This window comes from Periplaneta americana, chromosome 4, assembly GCF_040183065.1.
Source record: "Periplaneta americana isolate PAMFEO1 chromosome 4, P.americana_PAMFEO1_priV1, whole genome shotgun sequence".
NCBI classification, from domain to species: Eukaryota; Metazoa; Arthropoda; class Insecta; order Blattodea; family Blattidae; genus Periplaneta; species Periplaneta americana.
The window spans coordinates 13,779,887-13,799,080 of record NC_091120.1 but is presented as its reverse complement, the minus strand read 5'-3'; the positions used below and the strand labels follow the sequence as shown (position 1 = coordinate 13,799,080).

The 19,194-nt window shown below is 35.3% G+C and overlaps 1 protein-coding gene across 3 annotated transcripts in view; it reads left to right on the top strand.

Annotated features, from left to right (window-relative positions):
- Positions 1–19,194, top strand: part of LOC138697521 (G patch domain-containing protein 2) — a 43,038-nt gene that overhangs the window by 4,396 nt on the left and 19,448 nt on the right. For 2 of the 3 annotated variants that reach the window (XM_069822828.1, XM_069822829.1), the window contains exons 3-6: positions 556–650; positions 5,543–5,691; positions 7,721–7,861; positions 16,301–16,489. In XM_069822828.1, the coding sequence (XP_069678929.1) occupies positions 556–650; positions 5,543–5,691; positions 7,721–7,861; positions 16,301–16,489 (574 nt within the window). The remainder of the gene's footprint in view (positions 1–555; positions 651–5,542; positions 5,692–7,720; positions 7,862–16,300; positions 16,490–19,194) is intronic. The other variant, XM_069822830.1, reaches the window with a different exon arrangement.

Below are 19,194 nucleotides of genomic sequence, written 5' to 3'. Positions count from 1 at the left end.
CTTCTCACATACGTCGACCTCATGTCACTGAGATATCACCTCAACTAACCCACTAACCTTCTCACATACGTCGACCTCATGTCACTGAGATATCACCTCAACTAACCCACTAATCTTCTGACATACGTCGACCTCATGTCACTGAGATATCACCTCAACCATCTAACCTTCTCACATACGTCGACCTCATGTCACTGAGATATCACCTCAACTAACCCACTAACCTTCTCACATACGTCGACCTCATGTCACTGAGATATCACCTCAACTAACCCACTAACCTTCTCACATACGTCGACCACATGACATCGCCCCATTCTCCAATCTAGCCAACATATATTCTCATAAACACACTACCGATATCCTATAGTCATATAGACCCGGAACCAGTTTTCTTTGTTCTCTAAGATTCTATTATTTATCATTTTGTATGTAATCTTGAGGTAACATGCAGCAACTTATCTTAAGAACCTCATTTCGACTGATTCGATTATTATTTTAATTACCAGAGCGATTAATTGCCCATTTAATAACATGTTTATATTCTTTTTACAGCTGCAGTCTGTCATAAAACACAGAGTGACGATTCAAGTAGTAGCATTGGTGAATTGATGCATTCCCGTGACAAAGGCCTCTCTAGCTTACATCAGGTAAGTGTCACTGCTCATAAATAACTTAGCAGGTGGAAAAAAGTTCAGTAGAAATTTGCCTTTGCTAGCATTTCTTGGTAGGGAGGTAGGAAGTGTTTTATTGAACGACATTTATAAACTATATTGACTGTTGTGAGTTTTCAAGGTGATGAAATGGCGATAATAGAGTAATAGTGGAAGAACTAGAAAAACCTGGTCTCAGTCACTTTAAATATCATATAGAAACTGCTGAACTCGAACCCCAATCCCTGATAATGCTCAGCAGTCCGGACTTTGATAAAGGCAAATTATGATGCCTATGTCCGTACTGTAGTTACTTATGCAAAGGAATATTTTGTAGATGATGCAGAGTAGACAATAAGTAAAAACAGAACAAATGAAAACACACAACAAACACACGTTCAAAGTATACAGAAAACCCACAACAACAACAACACACATACACAACACATCCAACCACCCCACACAACACAAACAAGCTGCATTCCGAACAATGGTACACAGACTACTCAACATACCAATGAACCAACAGGATTACAACGAAGAGCTAAACACAATCAAATACATAGCACAAGAAAACGGATACAACCCGAACATAATAGACAACATAATAAGAAAGACAAAAAAAAAAACAAAAAAAAAAAAACCGAAGAATACAACACAAACACAAGAACACAAAAAAATACATCACACTAACATACGAAAACAAAAACACACACAAATTGCAACCTCATTCAAGAAATTAAATTACAACATCGCATACAGAACAAATAACACTCTATAAAAACATCTCAACATACAAACAAACAAATACAACCACACAGGCATATACAAACTCAAATGTAACACCTGCAACAACTTCTACATTGGACAGACAGGCAGATCGTTTCAGACACATTACAAAGAACACAGCACAGCCATAACAAAATTACAAAACACCTCCACATATGCAGAACACATCACAAATGCTAACCACACCCACAGAGACATCAACACAGACATGGAAATACTACACATCCAACCAAAAAGCCAGAAACTCAACACACTAGAACAATATGAAATATACAGACACACAAAAACACACCCGAACGAAATTCTCAACACACAACTCAACTTCAAAACACACACACTCTTTGACTCTACACTATACCACAGGAACACACCCTCACAGGTAACAGAACAAGAGGCGCCAAGACCAACAACGACCAGTTCTGAAGATGACCCATAAGTAGGTCGAAATATATAAATGAAGTACGTTGAAATTTAACACAGGAAAGTCTTACCATACATATTCCGAAGTGATACAGTGTTAAAAGTTGTGTAATCAAGATGTAAAATGAAAACAATTTAATTAGTGAAAAATAAGACAAATTTAATTCTGTTACAAGTGAACATGTGTTGTAGTTACTCAACCTAAATTTGGTGGGAGAAATTATGCCTCTTATTGTCCTGAACAATCTTTTCCTTGTGCAGTTAAATATTTCCTACTTTCTGGATCAACATCGAGACGATTTCTATGCTTGTTCCTCATATAACAAACTGTCGAACATGTTTGTTCACAAAGATAATCTAAAGCAGAAATGAACAAGATACTTCAAAGCTTTTTCATCTAATTTCTTATACTTACTGTAATAAAGAAAAACTTCACTTAGAATTAGTGCAGCATGCATTCCTTGAATCATTACAAGTCACGTTAACAAGTATATCTTGCTCTTATGTTACTTTACATCACCATACTGTATTCAGAACAGTTACTTAGTCACGAGTTTTCAGAATTTGCTGCTTTAAAGTACCCTCTGAAGCTAGCTGCTAAATCAGGGGTTCTTAACCTTTTTTGACCAAAACCCAAAGTTAACTGGGCGATAAACTTGCACGACCTATGGACCTATTTTGAAGTTAAACAGTGCTATTGTAATAAAAATAGTAAATTCATTCATTCATTCATTTATTTTATTCCATAGATCTTACATGAGCAATGAAGCTTTAAGATGTGGAACATGTCAACATTTTACAATATTACAATTACAATTTTTACAAATTTTTGTAGTTTTACAATTTAGTAATTTTCTACAATTTTTACAATTTTGTACAATTTTTTTACATTTTTTTACATTTTGGCGAGATGTAGTGAGATGAGATGAGGTCTGAGGATTCGCCAAAATATTACCCGGCATTTGCCTTTTCGGTGGGGGAAACCTCGGAAAAACCCAACCAGGTAATCAAATCAAAGGGGTTGATGCCAAGGACTCGCCATAGACCATCCGGCTTCAGTCCCACGGCTGGGGAAAACCTCCGAAGAAACCAAAGTCCAAAGGGGGATCCAACCCAAGCCCAAACGCAGCTCCGGATCAGCAGCCCAGCGAGTCTGTCGACTGAGCTACATCGATGGCTCTACTAAAAGTATACAATACATAGCCAATCAGATTATTAAATTTACAAACGCAAACGATCATTCATAAGTTGAGCTATATTATAATACAAAACAATTTAATTAAATTTAAGGCATAAACAATTCAACCAGTTGTGATATACAGAAATTGATAATACATATCATGCAAACTACTTCAAATTACAAACACAAACAATTTATCAGTAGAGCTATATAGATTACTATTCAATTTAAAGCATATACAATTCATCGGCCAAAACTATACAAATATATACAATACAAAGTAGCATACTTTCATTAAGCTATACAAATTTGTGCAATTAATATCAAGTAGTGTAGCAATTATTTATTCCATGTTGAAACTTTCGTACACTACTTTTAACACTTGAATATAAATAATTGATTAAATGGCGATCTTACTCGTGTTAATTACGTAGGCTTGTGTGGCTTACAGCTGTTTCGGTGCTACTTAACACCATCCTCAGAGCCTACTAGCTGTAAGCCGCACATGCTTACATAGTTAACACGAGTAAGATCGCCATTTAAACAATTAATATAGAGTTGTAATATTTCATAATAAGCAATGATTATAAAATATAATCATAATGCCAAGTACTTTAATTAACATTTCTTTAATTTTAATTTTTTTTCGGGAAGATACGGTGACCCATCCCAAAAGCCACAGTGACCCTTGTTTGGGTCACGAAAGTACCCCTGTGCTAAATCATGCAGGTCTTCGTGTTCTTTATCAGTGGACTGTATAAAGTAGGGTAGGATATTAGTGAGGCCACTGCCTTCAACTCGTCTTTTTCATAACTGAAATTTCTTAATCACTGTCTCAGTCTTGTCATCAATGTAAAATGATTCACATCATTGACCTTGAAGGTTAGTGTTGAGAGTTTTCGTATATGTGAAATGTGTTGTGGATTATACTCTAGTTATACAGTAACTAAAGGAAGTACCCTGGACAAGGTAATCACAGTTTCGTAACTAATTGAAAATGAGAATGTATTTAATAACAAGATAAATTGGTCCAGTATACACATAATTCACATTACAATTCAGTAACAATAACATAAAAAAAAATATTTAACTCTGTGCTTTGATAGAGGCAGTTACAGATAACCCAACCATTAATTCAGTAATTAACTTTTAACAAAGTTGAAAAATGCCAGAATTAGTCATAATTGTTAAATATTGTTTCCAGTGATCAGTTACAAGCTGTTGTGAATTAAAATATAGGCCTGGACGGGAGAGATAGTAAAGACAGATATATTTTTTAAAAATATTTTGATGGTGAAAATTGGTATAAGCCCTATGCCCATAATATTCCAGCTATATTAATAATTTTAGTAGGATATGTTTTAGTACATATTAGCAGTAAGTGGCTAAAATTTCAATTTAATGTGCACTATAATAAGTGAATAGAGTGCACCTAATCACAGGCATGTAGTGAATTTATAAAAAATTATATTTAAATTAAAAAATTATTTTAAGGAGAAAGATTTACTCTAGAACTATTCTTTTTTTTTATTTTAGAGCGTAATGTGTATGCACACCACTAAAAAATGAAAGAACTCTGATAAATAGTATTATATTTATGACTATTTGAGGATAGGCTATTTTTACCATTATTTTATATGCAATAAGTAGGAACTTAAGATATATGGATCATATGCGGAACAAAGAGGAAGTGTGAAAATAGGAAAGACTGGAGAATGCTGGGTTTACAGTGAAAGATCTGCCCTTGGGCAGAACACTATGAATGAATGAATGAATGAAACAGCAAATTAATTCACAAACAAATTATGTGCACATATCTTTACCATCAATGTTTGAATCGCCACTAACGTTTGTAATGATATCTATACATATTTCAACATCATTCCATTTTGGGACATTGTTCAGCAAGTATCTTTTTTTGCATTTTCCAACAAGAACTGTTGAGATATCGGGATAGAAGGTCTGAAAACTGGACTGACCCTTTAAAACAGGACTTCTGGTCACAGTACATATATGCGAAAGGTAGGCCTCTTCTACACAATTAAATTTGTTCAATTCACCACTTAATAATTTTTAGTCGGTAAGAAAAAATAACCTTTTTTTACCTTTGTTTTATTTTTTATTATTACTTTTTTGTATTTATTTTAACCTTTTAATCAAATTTTGTTTTTATTGATATTTGGTACTTTATTGATGGTGGTTTCTCTTGCGAATAATGCCATAGTCCCCTGGATGGTTATGCCGACTCTTATGGATCTGCAGACCATCAGTTGAGAACTGCATTAGAGAATAGCTGAGTATTTACGAATTACTGATTACGTGACTTGGTAGGAAATTTCATCCAAACGAATTATTCCTGTAATTTTTGTATGTTCCCAAGTACTATATTTAAAGAAAACTGTAACGGTATGTTATAATGATGGAAGAAGTATGCGTGTTGGTTACATGAACAATTTTATTTATAAAACTCTGAACTTACAGTTACCTGTATTTTTTGCAGAGTGATTCAGATGACGTGATCTCAACAGGTGGTGTTCACCGTCAGCTGGTTCCTTTGACTCGGAAAACTCGTCCTGCTCATTTTTATGGAAATTTTGAGTCAGATTCTTTCAATGAAAACTTCTCACCTGTACATCCAAATACAAGGAGGTATGTGGTGCGATTGTTCAGGGTAGGCGTTGTAAGTTCTCAGAATGCACGTAAGGAACAATTGCAACATTAATTCGAAAATACAAGGAGCATATACTAGCATGTCAAAGCACAGTATGACGAAAAAATATCTTAGTCTTACATCATTAAAGCTGTTATATTACTAATTATCAGTTTTATTTTTATCATTAAAATTTAGAAGGCATATTAATGATACCTGGAATTCAGATTGGAAGATGTAATAGTGATGGTCATGTTCATATAAATTATTAAACATGTGTTCTATTTGAATAATTCTCCTCATATCCACATACCTGCCCACACCTGTGGAGTAACGGACAGCGCGTCTGGCTGCGAAACCAGGTGGCCCGGGTTCGAATCCCGGTCGGGGTAAGTTACCTGGAGGTTTTTTCCGGGGTTTTTCCTCAACCCAATACGAGCAAATGCTGCGTAACTTTCGGTGCTGGACCCCGGACTCATTTCACCAGCATTATCACCTTCATATCATTCAGACGCTAAATAACCTAGATGTTGATACAGCGTCGTAAAATAATACAATTTATATATATCCACATACCTCCAGTGGGTTGACAGACCATCAAAGCCTAACATTGAGTGCACACTTATTGTGTGACTTAAAATTTGTAGTTTTCTGTTATTGAAACAGTAACGCATATTATACAAATGTGGCTTTTTCACAGGTATAGCTCCTTGTAAAGCTTTACAGGGAGTTATGCCTGAAAAAACCAGATTTATATATGTTATATTTGTTTCTCCTGGAGAAGAATCACTCATTTTGATTTCAAACACTTTTCATGTCTTCACACATACTACACATAATCGAACAATAGTTATTATGCCTGTATTCATGCGCAGTTTTTTTTTTTTTTTTTTTAAACTCTCTAGCATATATTAGTGCTTCCTGGTTTTGCTAGCTGATGGCGTTTACATGTCAACAATATGACGTTGAAACTTGTGGTCAGGTTTATTCCCAATGACAGTCCTGATACGTTGTAGGCCTATTTTATATTTTGAAGATTGGTTAATTAATAACCTGACACATTCGCAGTCACACTTGCATTAATACAAATTTCCAGACTCTAGACACCCAGGAAATTTTTCTTCTTCAAGTAAAATTCCCCAACAACCGAGCCCAGGAATCGAATCCAGGACCTCCATATCTGGAAGCCAACATACTATCCACCATTTATAAATACTATATTTGAGCAAATCGCAATATAGCGAATGTAGAAGCTCTGCCATGACCCATTCCACTTTTCCCCTACTAGCTGACCAGACATGCTACGTGATAGGCGAGTGTTGTGTCGAATGCACATTTCATGTGAGTGGGGATAACTTCCCCTACTGGCGTTCGCTATATTGCGATTTATCCTGGGATTTTTGGTAACCCATCTACACCTGGCAACTCTAGTTCCGGATTGAATTAATTTGTAAAATAGTTGTTGGTATTGAATGAATAGTTGTCCTTGTTGGTGTTATAGTTATTGTGCCTACCTAAGGACCCAACTATCGTGGTTTCGAGCCCAGCTAAGGACCTGGCTCATCATAAACTTACGGCTTTTAAAAGAACTCTGATGCTGATTGAGAGAACTTAAGGCTAAATGCACCAGGTATTTCGCAGAAATGTGTCTTTGCAGGCTTGTGATACTGCACTGTAGAGCTTGAAGCTCATGTGATTGGATGCGTCTGTAATACCCAAATCAAGAAAATATAAATCAGAGTCTAACACTGATGTGGAGGTTTTGAAGTTACTTTCAAGATTGTTAAAATAAGACCAACAATATTAAGCATCTAAGAACATATAAAACGCCAATAAACTTACGTATATAGAGAATTACGCTTCATCCGAAATGTAACCTAAATATAAAATCTTCTGATCTTAAATAAGATAATTCTTTCATATGCTAAACTCGCTTAAATTATTTGTTTTCTTAGTTTCTTAGTAAATGTTGACTTTTTTATGCTAACTTTTCTAAGAGTAATTTACTATGTGTATTGAATACTATAGGAAAAGAAAATGTAAACGAATGGCAGTGGATCCAGTAGGAATAGGCAATCCTTCCACTTCACATGCAACAGTACCTGTTCTGCCACTGACCAGTGGCAAGAAGAAACGTGCTATAAAACATTCCCCCAATTGCGAAAACAAGTAAGTGTGTTTCTTCGTGCATCATTTTTCATTTATTTATTGGTAATATTTTTAATGTAACTGTAGTTGATGTATTTAATTATCTAGGAGTCTGAAGTATGATACTAAGTTTTATAACAGAATAATAATTCCAATATGGTAATAATACTGTTTCCATCCATGGAAATTATTTATTAAGTCTTTCAATATAAAACATTTGTCAGTGACACTCTATTAGCTGAATGGCAAGAGTTTATCTTTCTCAGTAGCCCTTATAGTAACATTATCTGCATGAATAGGCCTAGTTATTTTTATGTCTGGTAAAAGAACATCACATAAATTATGTAACTTTATATTAAATAGATTTGGGCTTTAGTACAGAACCTTCAGGTGTACACTAGTAATTTTCGTGGCTGAAGATAAGTGATTATTTACAGAAGTTTAACTGTTCTTGCATTAAGAGAAGAGTGTAGAAATCTTAGCATATTACATTTGATTAAATCTGTTTTCCAATTATTGAAGGGATGAAGTATTTAATGCAAGATTTTTCAGAGACATTTGTTAGTATACTATTATGGATTTTGTCTTCTACTTTAATACAATTGTATAGTTTTGATATTTCTAAGATTATTTTTTCGTTGGTGAAAGAACTGTATGTTAGTGAAAAATAAGCCCATAAGAATTATTTGTAAAATATTGTTCTTCTTTGTTTGTATATTTAGGCCATGATGAATCTAGTCAATCTTTGGGTATAGTATGCATTTAGAAGTTCTGCCTTTTTAGAATTTCGTGTGATTATTATTCCAGTGTTGTCTTTAAGGTGTGTGATAACTTCATATTGCTTACCTTCTATGGTTCTGAATCTTTTTCGTACAGTTGAGAGAGGATTATGTGAATTTAAAGAAACAAATTTTTTTCTTCTTAACACCAGTATATTGACATATATGCCATTTGCACTTCTGACTTGGAGATTATGATGAAGAATCTTGTTCTGAGGTTGGGGTGCTCATTAGACTGGATTCTGTTAGCCCCGTATGGTAGGATGACATGAGTATGGAAATATGCAGGATGGATGAAGATGAAGGTGATAATGACGGAGAAATTAGCCTGAGGTTTGAGGCCGAAAGTTAGCCAGCATTTGCTCTTAAAATGGGTTGAAGGAAGCCAGCATTTACTCTTAAAATGGGTTGAAGGAAAGCACTGGGAAAAACCTCAACCAGGCAACTTATTCCAACTAGGATTCGAACCTGGGCCTTCTACTTTCGCAATCAGACGTGCTGACCACTACTCCACAGTGATGGACTGCCAACAAATTGTTTTCAACTAGTTATTTTGACTTGAAGATTTTTTTTTTTCTGAAAATTGTCTTTGCTTTGTTATATTTTACTTTATCTTCAATAGTTTTATTTTCATCCATTGTGTCGATCTGATTGCTCTTGTTTATTCAGATTGCTTAAATTATTATTCACCAAATGTTCATAAGTCTAGAAGTGCTGTTTGATAGTAGGAATTATGACAGGGACAGGAATTCTTTTACTAAAGTTGAGAATTCGGTATAGCAGCTTTCAATAGCAGTGCTGTTAGGATGAGAGCCAATTGTAACTAAGTACACGATGTTGCCAACATATATGTTGCACCCTAGATCATATATGTAACAGATATGTCGGGCTTATAGGCTTTGAGGTTAACAACTTTTGTCAGGTTTACTATGCTGCCATCTAGTTGTTACATAAGGAGTCACGTCATAATTCCCATTTGAATTGCATTAGCGACTGTGCTGCCATCTCGTGTTCGTTTACGATGGATAGGTGGCGATCCTGGTGGTTGTTCTCTTCAAAGTGCTGCCGATTTTAACGTAGCGAGGAGTTATCTGTTACATATATGATCTAGGGTTGCACTTAGCTAGTTTAGTGAATTCTTAAAGATTGTAGTCATGCATTTTACTATCAGTATTTCATATATGGGCATGACATTTACCTGTGGCATTGTTGCCAGCAGAAATTTGTTTTTGTTTTTTTTTTTTTTTTTCCTCTCTCACTCTGTCATTCTTAATATTACTGAGAGATAGCGCCACTGTTTGTGACAAGGGGTTAGGTAGAGTTTGGTGAGGAGATATATTAGTGTCAATTAGACGCACTGTTAGTGTTAAGGTTATATAGGGTTTGATAAGGAGATATATTACTGACATGTAGGCCCACTATCATTGGAGAGGTTAAGTAGGATTTGGTGAGAATATATTAGTGACAAGTGCTTTGCGCAAAAATGACACAAGTGAATATTACGTCCATTATCCCTTTGATATAATATTTTCGTTTCTCAAATTAGTCGATTTCAACGATTTTCTCTGGAGCACATGATATTTCTCCTTCGTTTTGCTATGATAATGTGCTATGATATCTTCGGAAAATGTGCATTTTCTTGTAGTGCATTAAAAAAAATTTCCCGTAAATCTTGCGCTTAACTATAGATTGACAAATCGAACTGAAACCCTGACCGATTTACTACGTGAGCGCTGGCTGTCTTTGGGAGGAGCAAGTGAGAAAGCACGGGGGGGGGGGGGAAGGTAGAGAACACTATGCTATTATACTTGCAGGTCCACTCACAGTTTGTCAAACCTGCTAACAAAAGAATTAAAAGGTTGACTAGTTGCCTGCAATGCTAGCATAATGGAACCTTCCTTGCCGACAGTCGAGGCAAAAATGAAGAATCCGTTATTGTGATAATACTGGAGAGTGGTTCTTCTATTGGTCGCGATGCCCACACACACCCTCTCAGATATTTACGTGGTGATTGGTGACTGAATGATGAGGAGCGAGGGAGAGAGAAGAAAGAAAGAGAGAGATTCCAGAAGTTGGCGTGTTTTACAGGGTTTCACTTGAAGTTGTCGAACTATAGTGTAGTGAATTTTAAATATTGTAGTCATGCATTTTACTATCAATATTTCAATTGTCTTTTGTTTGACATGACTTGGTACGGCTGGTGACTGGTGGCGAGTGTAGTCGGTGCTGCTGTACTGTTCCAATTATTTTTATAAAATTTAAGTACTTTATCAATCTTTTCTAATCATATTTCTTAAGGGATCTCTTTAAGATAATGAGTAAAGTTGCTTAGAAACGTTTTGAAATAAGTGTTAACTGCACTTTCAATATTTGTGTGAAGGGGAGTAGAAAAGTGGGCATGACTTCGAGGTACACTCATTTTCCTGCCATTATTACACCATTTCTCTTCTGCAAACCAGATGAAAAGTAAGAATTTTGAAGGACCTACTAATTGAGGTCGAACTCAAGTATATTAAGACCTAATTTGTGATTGATGATATAATGTAGATTCAATTTCATGTTTTACGTTGTGAGCAAGGTCCAGATTAACAGAGTAATCAATAACTCTTAGCAGGAGATGATCATTTCAATGTAGAGAAATTCTAGTAATGCGCTGTTTCTTCTTGATGTTGCCACAGTCCCTCTCTCTATTACAGCTGTGTACCATCTACTGCAGTTTAACTTACCTTCACACCAACTGCGTTTAACTTAACTCATTTCAGTCAGCTTCCGAAGTGATGTACCTTTTCTTTGATACATATAGCATCTTGTTTTTCTAAAAATGTTTCTAACAGAACAGTGTAATTTATTGTTTGTATAATTGGCTTTCTTAAATTAGCTTGTATGTGGCATTTATGTTGTCTAATTTTTCTTTAGTTAGAATGTGTTTTATTTTCGTTTTGTTTATTAATGGATTCTGAACCCATTCCTCGAAATTTTGCCACTAACTTCAAATAGGATTTTACATGCAAATCTAGTCTTTCAGGTAAAGCTCCCTGTAAAGCAGATTTGAATAATCTTAAGGGAAAAATTGTTCCGGGGCCAGGTATCGATCCCGGGACCTCTGGTTGAACGTACCAGCACTCTTACCAACTGAGCTACCCGGGAACTTCACCCGACACCGCCTCAACTTTTCCCTTTATATCCACACATCTCGCGTGGGCTGACGAAATGCCAGAGACCCACATCGAGTGCACACAATCTCTGTGTGACTTGGAATTGTGGTTTTCTGTTAACTTACACAGTGACGTATATATTATGCTAATCTAGTCTTTCAGGTAAAGCTCCCTGTAAAGCAGATTTGAATAATCTCAAGGGAAAAATTGTTCTGGCTGGGTATTGATCCCGGGACCTCTGCTTGAACGTACCAGCGCTCTTACCAACTGAGCTACCCGGGAATTCCACCCGACACTGTCTCAACAGAACCACAATTCCAAGTCACACAGAGATTGTGTGCACTCGATGTGGGTCTCTGGCGTTTCGTCAGCCCACGCGAGTTGTGTGGATATAAAGGGAAAAATTAAGACGGTGTCGGGCGGAGTTCCTGGGTAACTCAGTTGGTAAGAGCGCTGGTACGTTCAACCAGAGGTCCCGGGATCGATACCCGGCCCCGGAACAATTTTTCCCTTGAGATTATTCAAGGATTTTACATGGCACTCTGGAATTTGAATGTTTTCTGTAAAATTTTAATAGATCTTTTCTCCATGATTGTTTTACGAAGGTATGATAATATGTAAGAAGTCTTTGTTTCACTTAATACATATTTACTTCAGATTGTTATTAGAAGAATTTGATCACGCTGTTATTGAACTCACATGACATTAAACATACCTGCTGTTCATTCATGTCAAACTTACAAAAGACACGTGTTGTGTTGTTTGACCACAGTTATTTTCAGGAAAGGCTTCACTCTAACTATATTTCATACACTATACGTGCTGTTGGAAGAGTTAGACGAGGTTAATCACGTTATACAGCTTATTTAATGTATAGACTAAGAAATTTTGCATGTCAGAGGGAACATTTTGTTAATATATATTTGTAATGGAATTGCTTTGCGGATGTGAAAGTAAAAGTATGAGTTAGATTGTTTGATGAAGTGAGGAGCATTCTGATAAGATTCATATGTATATTTATTATTGCTTTATTTATTTATTTATTTATTTATTATTTTGCTAATAATTATAACATAACATATAATATATACAGAAAAAACTTTAGCTCACCCCTGAAAGAGGAGAACTCGTGCTCAGGGGCGGATTCCTGAATTGAAATTAATAAGTATACAATACAATTTGTCTTATGTCTACTATGCAATTATAGTATATAAATTTAAATTTACAATTTTTCAATTTTTATAAAATCCATACATAACTTTTTAAATTTAATACTAAACCTATTAGAATTGACAAGATTAGGATACTTAAATATAAATTTGTTATATATTCTTGGGCCTAAATTACTACTATGATTAAATACTGTAACAGTGTTGCATTTTGGTTCAAACAATCTTAAAGAATTCATACGTTTTGTTTCATAACTATGAGAATACAATCAAAATTATTTCGATTTTTATGTATGAATTTTATTAATACAGTTAATTTTAGAACAGTGGTTCCCAAACATTTTGAAGATGTGACTCACTTTTGGGTGAGACATTTATTTGTGACCCTCCTTCACCATGCTGCTACTTAACTCCCATTAGAAAAATTCAAATTCCTGTAAAATTGGAAATAACGATAATTTTACTGATAACCAGTGGATACTACTCAACTTCTAATTTACCGGTACCTGCAAGACGAGAAATAGAATGTACAAACCCATCTCCCAGTTTTATTTGGCTTAGACTGGCCTTCTTCGCTGATATATTATTTGAACACTTAAACACTTTGAAAAGTAGTTTGTAAGACCAAGAAGTTAACATAATAACAGCAGAGATAAAATCGACAACTTCATTTCTGGTCGATATCACGTGACAAAAAAAAATTTGATTCATTCCAGTGTATTAAAGAACTTACAGAAAATTTAGCATATGATACAATAAATATTTTTGCAGACATGCAATTAAATTTGCACAACAGCTTTTTGGCTGTTTTCTGGAATAAACGCAAAAAACAATAGTGAGAGTCACAGATGGGTACTGAAATTGTTCTTAGACACTTTCATTCAACTGGCTGAAATTCGGTAAAAATATCAAGGAAAAACTCATTGAAATATGTTACCTACCGATGGAATCGGGATGAAGTTACAGGAGAATGGAGAAAGTTACATAACGCAGAACTGCACGCATTGTATTCTTCACCTGACATAATTAGGAACATTAAATCCAGACGTTTGAGATGGGCAGAGCATGTAGCACGTATGGGTGAATCCAGAAATGGATATAGAGTGTTAGTTGGGAGACCGGAGGGAAAAAGAACTTTGGGGAGGCCGAGACATAGATGGGAAGATAATATTAAAATGGATTTGAGGGAGGTGGGATATGATGATAGAGACTGGATTAATCTTGCTCAGGATAGGGACCAATGGCGGGCTTATGTGAGGGCGGCAATGAACCTCCGGGTTCCTTAAAAGCCATTTGTAAGTAAGTAACCTACTGATGGAATATTGAAGCTATAATTTTTTTTTTCGGAGAGCATACACCAATTTTGGATCAAAAGAATGCAAGAATACCTCGAGCTTCCGAAAGAAACTCTTAAATTTTTTATAACATTTGCAAATTCGTATTTATGGAAAATAAGTTTCTAGTATATGATCACTAGGGCTGGGATTCTTAGGTAAATAAATATTTTATTTGCAGTGTAATAGAAACTCGTAATTATGTTTTAAGTATCAGACAAGGTTACCTGAGCATATATTTTAAATTTTATTTCACATGAAAACATATATTTTGAATTTTTTAATGTCAATACATATTTTCAAATATTCACATAAAACACATAAAAATTAAGTTAAAAAAAATAATTTTCGACAGAAGCCCCATTTCAGTTTAATTGTCACTCGAATGTTCAGTGCAGTTGCTTAGACGTGACAGCTAGAAACTGTTTCTCGGAATTGCCTATCTGTGGACCTGTGGAACTGCAATCTGCTCTCTCACCACAAGCGATAAGAGCTGTCGCCACTAAAAAATTGTACTGTAACTAACACACATAAACATTGATGTGTCATTTAGGAATGCATTGGAAATTACCATAATGCTGATTCAAAAAGCAATTATAATTTCATAAACATCAGCTGCCTCTGGTTTCGTTTCCAGTAACAAACGTGTCTCTAGGAGTGCATGTTGTTTCTCAAAGGCCAGGGCGCTCTTTTTCTCAGTACAAGGCAGTGTTCTGCGATAATCGTTAGTCATTTGTGATGGACAACTTGAGGATGAATCTCATTGTGTACTGTAATTCTTCAGCAGTTGGCGAGACAGCATAATTTATACTGGCGAGTACTGCATATTGTTTATATTCACATAAAATAATTGAAACATAATTAACATAATTAATCTTTTTATTTTTTTAAATATGACAAAAATACCTTACTTAGCTTTAAAAAAAAATGTTACTAGGTACTCACCAATCACACTTGAGTATCAGTTGCTAGTAGTTGGCCGAGAATAATTGCAGTGAACAACAAAGGTCATTTCCAAATTCTCCATCACAAATGCATGCCCATTATCTCTGAACAATGACTTATACTGTGAAAACGATCTTTCCATATCACAGGACGTTAGACATGCATATTTAAAGAGAGGAATGTCACAAACACCTATACCGTCAATTTCACCTACAGGCACACCCTCCAATACTTGAGCAACTTTACACATTTTTTTATATCCACTGTTTTTCCGTGAATGCACACGTGAAGCAGCGGCAATGTGCTTGTTTCCAAGAACTTGAGGCGATACTATTACAAAAATGGATCACGGATACACCACACAGCCCATAGAAACACGAAGCAACCAAGAATTCTTAAAAAGATAACGTATTTCTGAGTGATATAATTGATTTAGTTTTAAAATATTTAAAAGTTCTTGTAAAAAAAAGTATTTAAGTAAAAAACTCCAAGATTTGTGTGTTTATAATAGATTTCCTGAAAATATGTATTTACATAAATTTTTTGTGAAAATATGTTTTTATGTGAAATAAAATTCGGGTTTTAAACTTGAAACTTGACATTCGGAATTTTTAACTTTGTTAATTGTGTTTTATCACACTCAAGAAAAATATTTAATTACATAGGAATCCGCTCCTTAATGATCACCATCAAAATAAAAGCAAGAAATCTCCTTGAAATGGAAAGTGATATCAGTATGTTTGTATTGAATATAGAGTTCAGATTTGAGAAGCTACTTTCTAAAAAACAGGCACATTTATGGCATTATTATTTTTTACTTTACAATTACTGAAACATTTTTTTATTTTTATCCTCAGCTTTGTTTATGTTTATGTTCTTAAATAAAACATAAATGTACATTAATAAGGCGTTTTTTGTTTCTATTTGTAAATTGTCTCGCGACCTCCCTCATCTCTTTACAGGAGATGTGGCTCACACTTTGGGATCCACAGCTTTAGAAGAATAAATTTATATTTGGTGACATTCTTCATTTGTTGCTTAGCTGGTTGTCCTAATTGTCAGCTTTGATTGTTTTCAGGTACAATAATCTTCTGTGTGGTAAGAGGAAGCGCAGTATGAGGGAGAGGAGTGTTGATTGTGAGAGGCCATCTGCAGGCGGTCCAGGAAGCAGATCCAAGACTTCCCGGATTCTTGCCATTCATAAAATGAGCCTGAGCAACCCAGATGAAAGCCGGATGGAGTTTGATTCCTCAACAGCTGCTCATTGGTATGTGTCTTTTCTGTTTAATTCAGTTGTGATGCTGGTTGGCAAAGTTGGTCACTTTCTCACAAAGTGATGATGATGGAGAAGATGGATGAGGCAATAGGTCCTAAAAGATGTCTTCATGTGTACAAGACTGTAGTTCAATGTTTTGTCATTAAATAAGTAAACAGTGTAACTTTTTCTTTTCAAATGATACTCTTATATTCTAATGTTTACAGTGAGTTCCAACATTATCATTTAGTGCTTCAGTTATACAAATAAAATTTTTAATATCTGTATGAGATTAAATGTGTAGCATGGTAAAGTTTGATGAAAGTACACATACATTTCAAAGTGTGGATGAAATGGACTTTTATCAATATTTGTATTTAATCCAAGAAGAGGTGGAACAATTCAAATACCTGGGAGCAACAGTAACAAATATAAATGACACTCAGGAGGAAATTAAACACAGAATAAATATGGGAAATGCCTGTTATTATTGGGTTGAGAAGCTTTTATCATCCAGTCTGCTGTCAAAAAATCTGAAAGTTAGAATTTATAAAAAGTTATATTACCGGTTGTTCTTTATGGTTGTGAAACTTAGACTCTCACTTTGAGAGAGGAACATAGGTTAAGGGTGTTTGAGAATAAGGTGCTTAGGAACATATTTGGGGCTAAGAGAGATGAAGTTACAGAAGAATGGAGAAAGTTACACAACGCAGAACTGCACGCATTGTATTCTTCACCTGACATAATTAGGAACATTAAATCCAGACGTTTGAGATGGGCAGAGCATGTAGCATGTATGGGTGAATGCAGAAATGCATATAGAGTGTTAGTTGGGAGGCCGGAGGGAAAAAGACCTTTGGGGAAGCCGAGATGTAGATGGGAAGATAATATTAAAATGGATTTGAGGGAGGTGGGATATGATTGTAGAGACTGGATTCAATCTTGCTCAGGATAGGGATCAATGGCGGGCTTATATGAGGGCAGCACTGAACCTCCGGGCTCCTTAAAAGCCAGGAAGTAAGTAAGTAATCCAATTGGATGAATGATGCTGTTTGATGTCGAATTAATAAATTTACTATTTCGGTGGCTGCAACAATAAATAGTAATAGAAAGTGGAATGTAAAGAATCCATTTCATGCATTCCTCACACTTACTCATTTTTTTTTCCTAGGTCCTGTCAAAATTCCTATAATTTCAATGTTTTTTGTCTGTTCGTTTTTTACACTTAGACTGTCATATTTTAAACCCTAGAAGATACAAAACCTCATTTATACTTACTGGCTTTTAAGGAACCCGGAGGTTCATTGCCGCCCTCACGTAAGCCCGCCATTGGTCCCTATCCTGAGCAAGATCATTCCACTCTCTATCATCATATCCCACCTCCCTCAAATCCATTTTAATATTATCCTCCCATCTACGTCTCGGCCTCCCCAAAGGTCGTCCTCCCTCTGGCATCCCAACTAACACTCTATATGCATTTCTGGATTCGCCCATACGTGCTACATGCCCTGCCCATCTCAAACATCTGGATTTAATGTTCCTAATTATGTCAGGTGAAGAATACAATGCGTGCAGTTCTGTGTTGTGTAACTTTCTCCATTCTCCTGTAACTTCATCCCTCTTAGCCCCAAATATTTTCCTAAGCATCTTATTCTCAAACACTCTCAACCTATGTTTCTCTCTCAAAGTGAGAGTCCAAGTCTCATAACCATAAAGAACAACCGGTAATATAACTGTTTTATAAATTCTAACTCTCAGATTTTTTGACAGCAGACTGGATGATAGAAGCTTCTCAACCGAATAATAACACGCATTTCCCATATTTATTATGTATTTAATTTCCTCCCGAGTATCATTTATATTTGTTACTGTTGCTCCAAGATATTTGAACTTCTCCACCTCTTCAAAAGATAAATTTCCAATTTTTATATTTCCATTTCGTACAATATTCTCGTCACGAGACATAATCATATACTTTGTCTTTTCGGGATTTACTTCCAAACCTATCTCTTTACTTGCTTCAAGTAAAATTCCCGTGTTTTCCCTAATCATTTGTGGATTTTCTTGTAACATATTTACGTCATCCGCATAGACAAGCAGCTGATGTAACCCGTTCAATTCCAAACCCTGTCTGTTATCCTGGACTTTCCTAATGGCATACTCTAGAGCGAAGTTAAAAAGTAAAGGTGATAGTGCATCTCCTTGCTTTAGCTTGCTTTGAATTGGAAAAGCATCTGAGAGAAACTGACCTATACGAACTCTGCTGTATGTTTCACTGAGATACATTTTAATTAATCGAACTAGTTTCTTGGGAATACCAAATTCAATAAGAATACTTTCTAAATAAATTTTGCTCGAAATTAGATTTAACATGAAAATGAAAGAAAGTGAAAATAAGCACGTGTTCATTGTTAAGATGCAGCCTACTTTGAAATTCGTGGAAATTTGAAGCTTCCCATGCTTGCCCTGGCCAACTTCAGTAAACCAGTTATGTACTAGTGCGAGAATGCATTCATAGAGGGGAGGGAAGTATGTGAATTAATTCCCACGTCATAGCTTGTCGTGCAGAGAGAAGAAACAATATTTTAAACAGTGAGCATCTGGCATCAAAGCTGTGACCGCACTGAATACAACTACCCTAACACCCTTCCAAACTGAAAATATTTTGATGTAACAGAAGAAATTATGGAACATGTATCACAATTTGAGGCATTGTT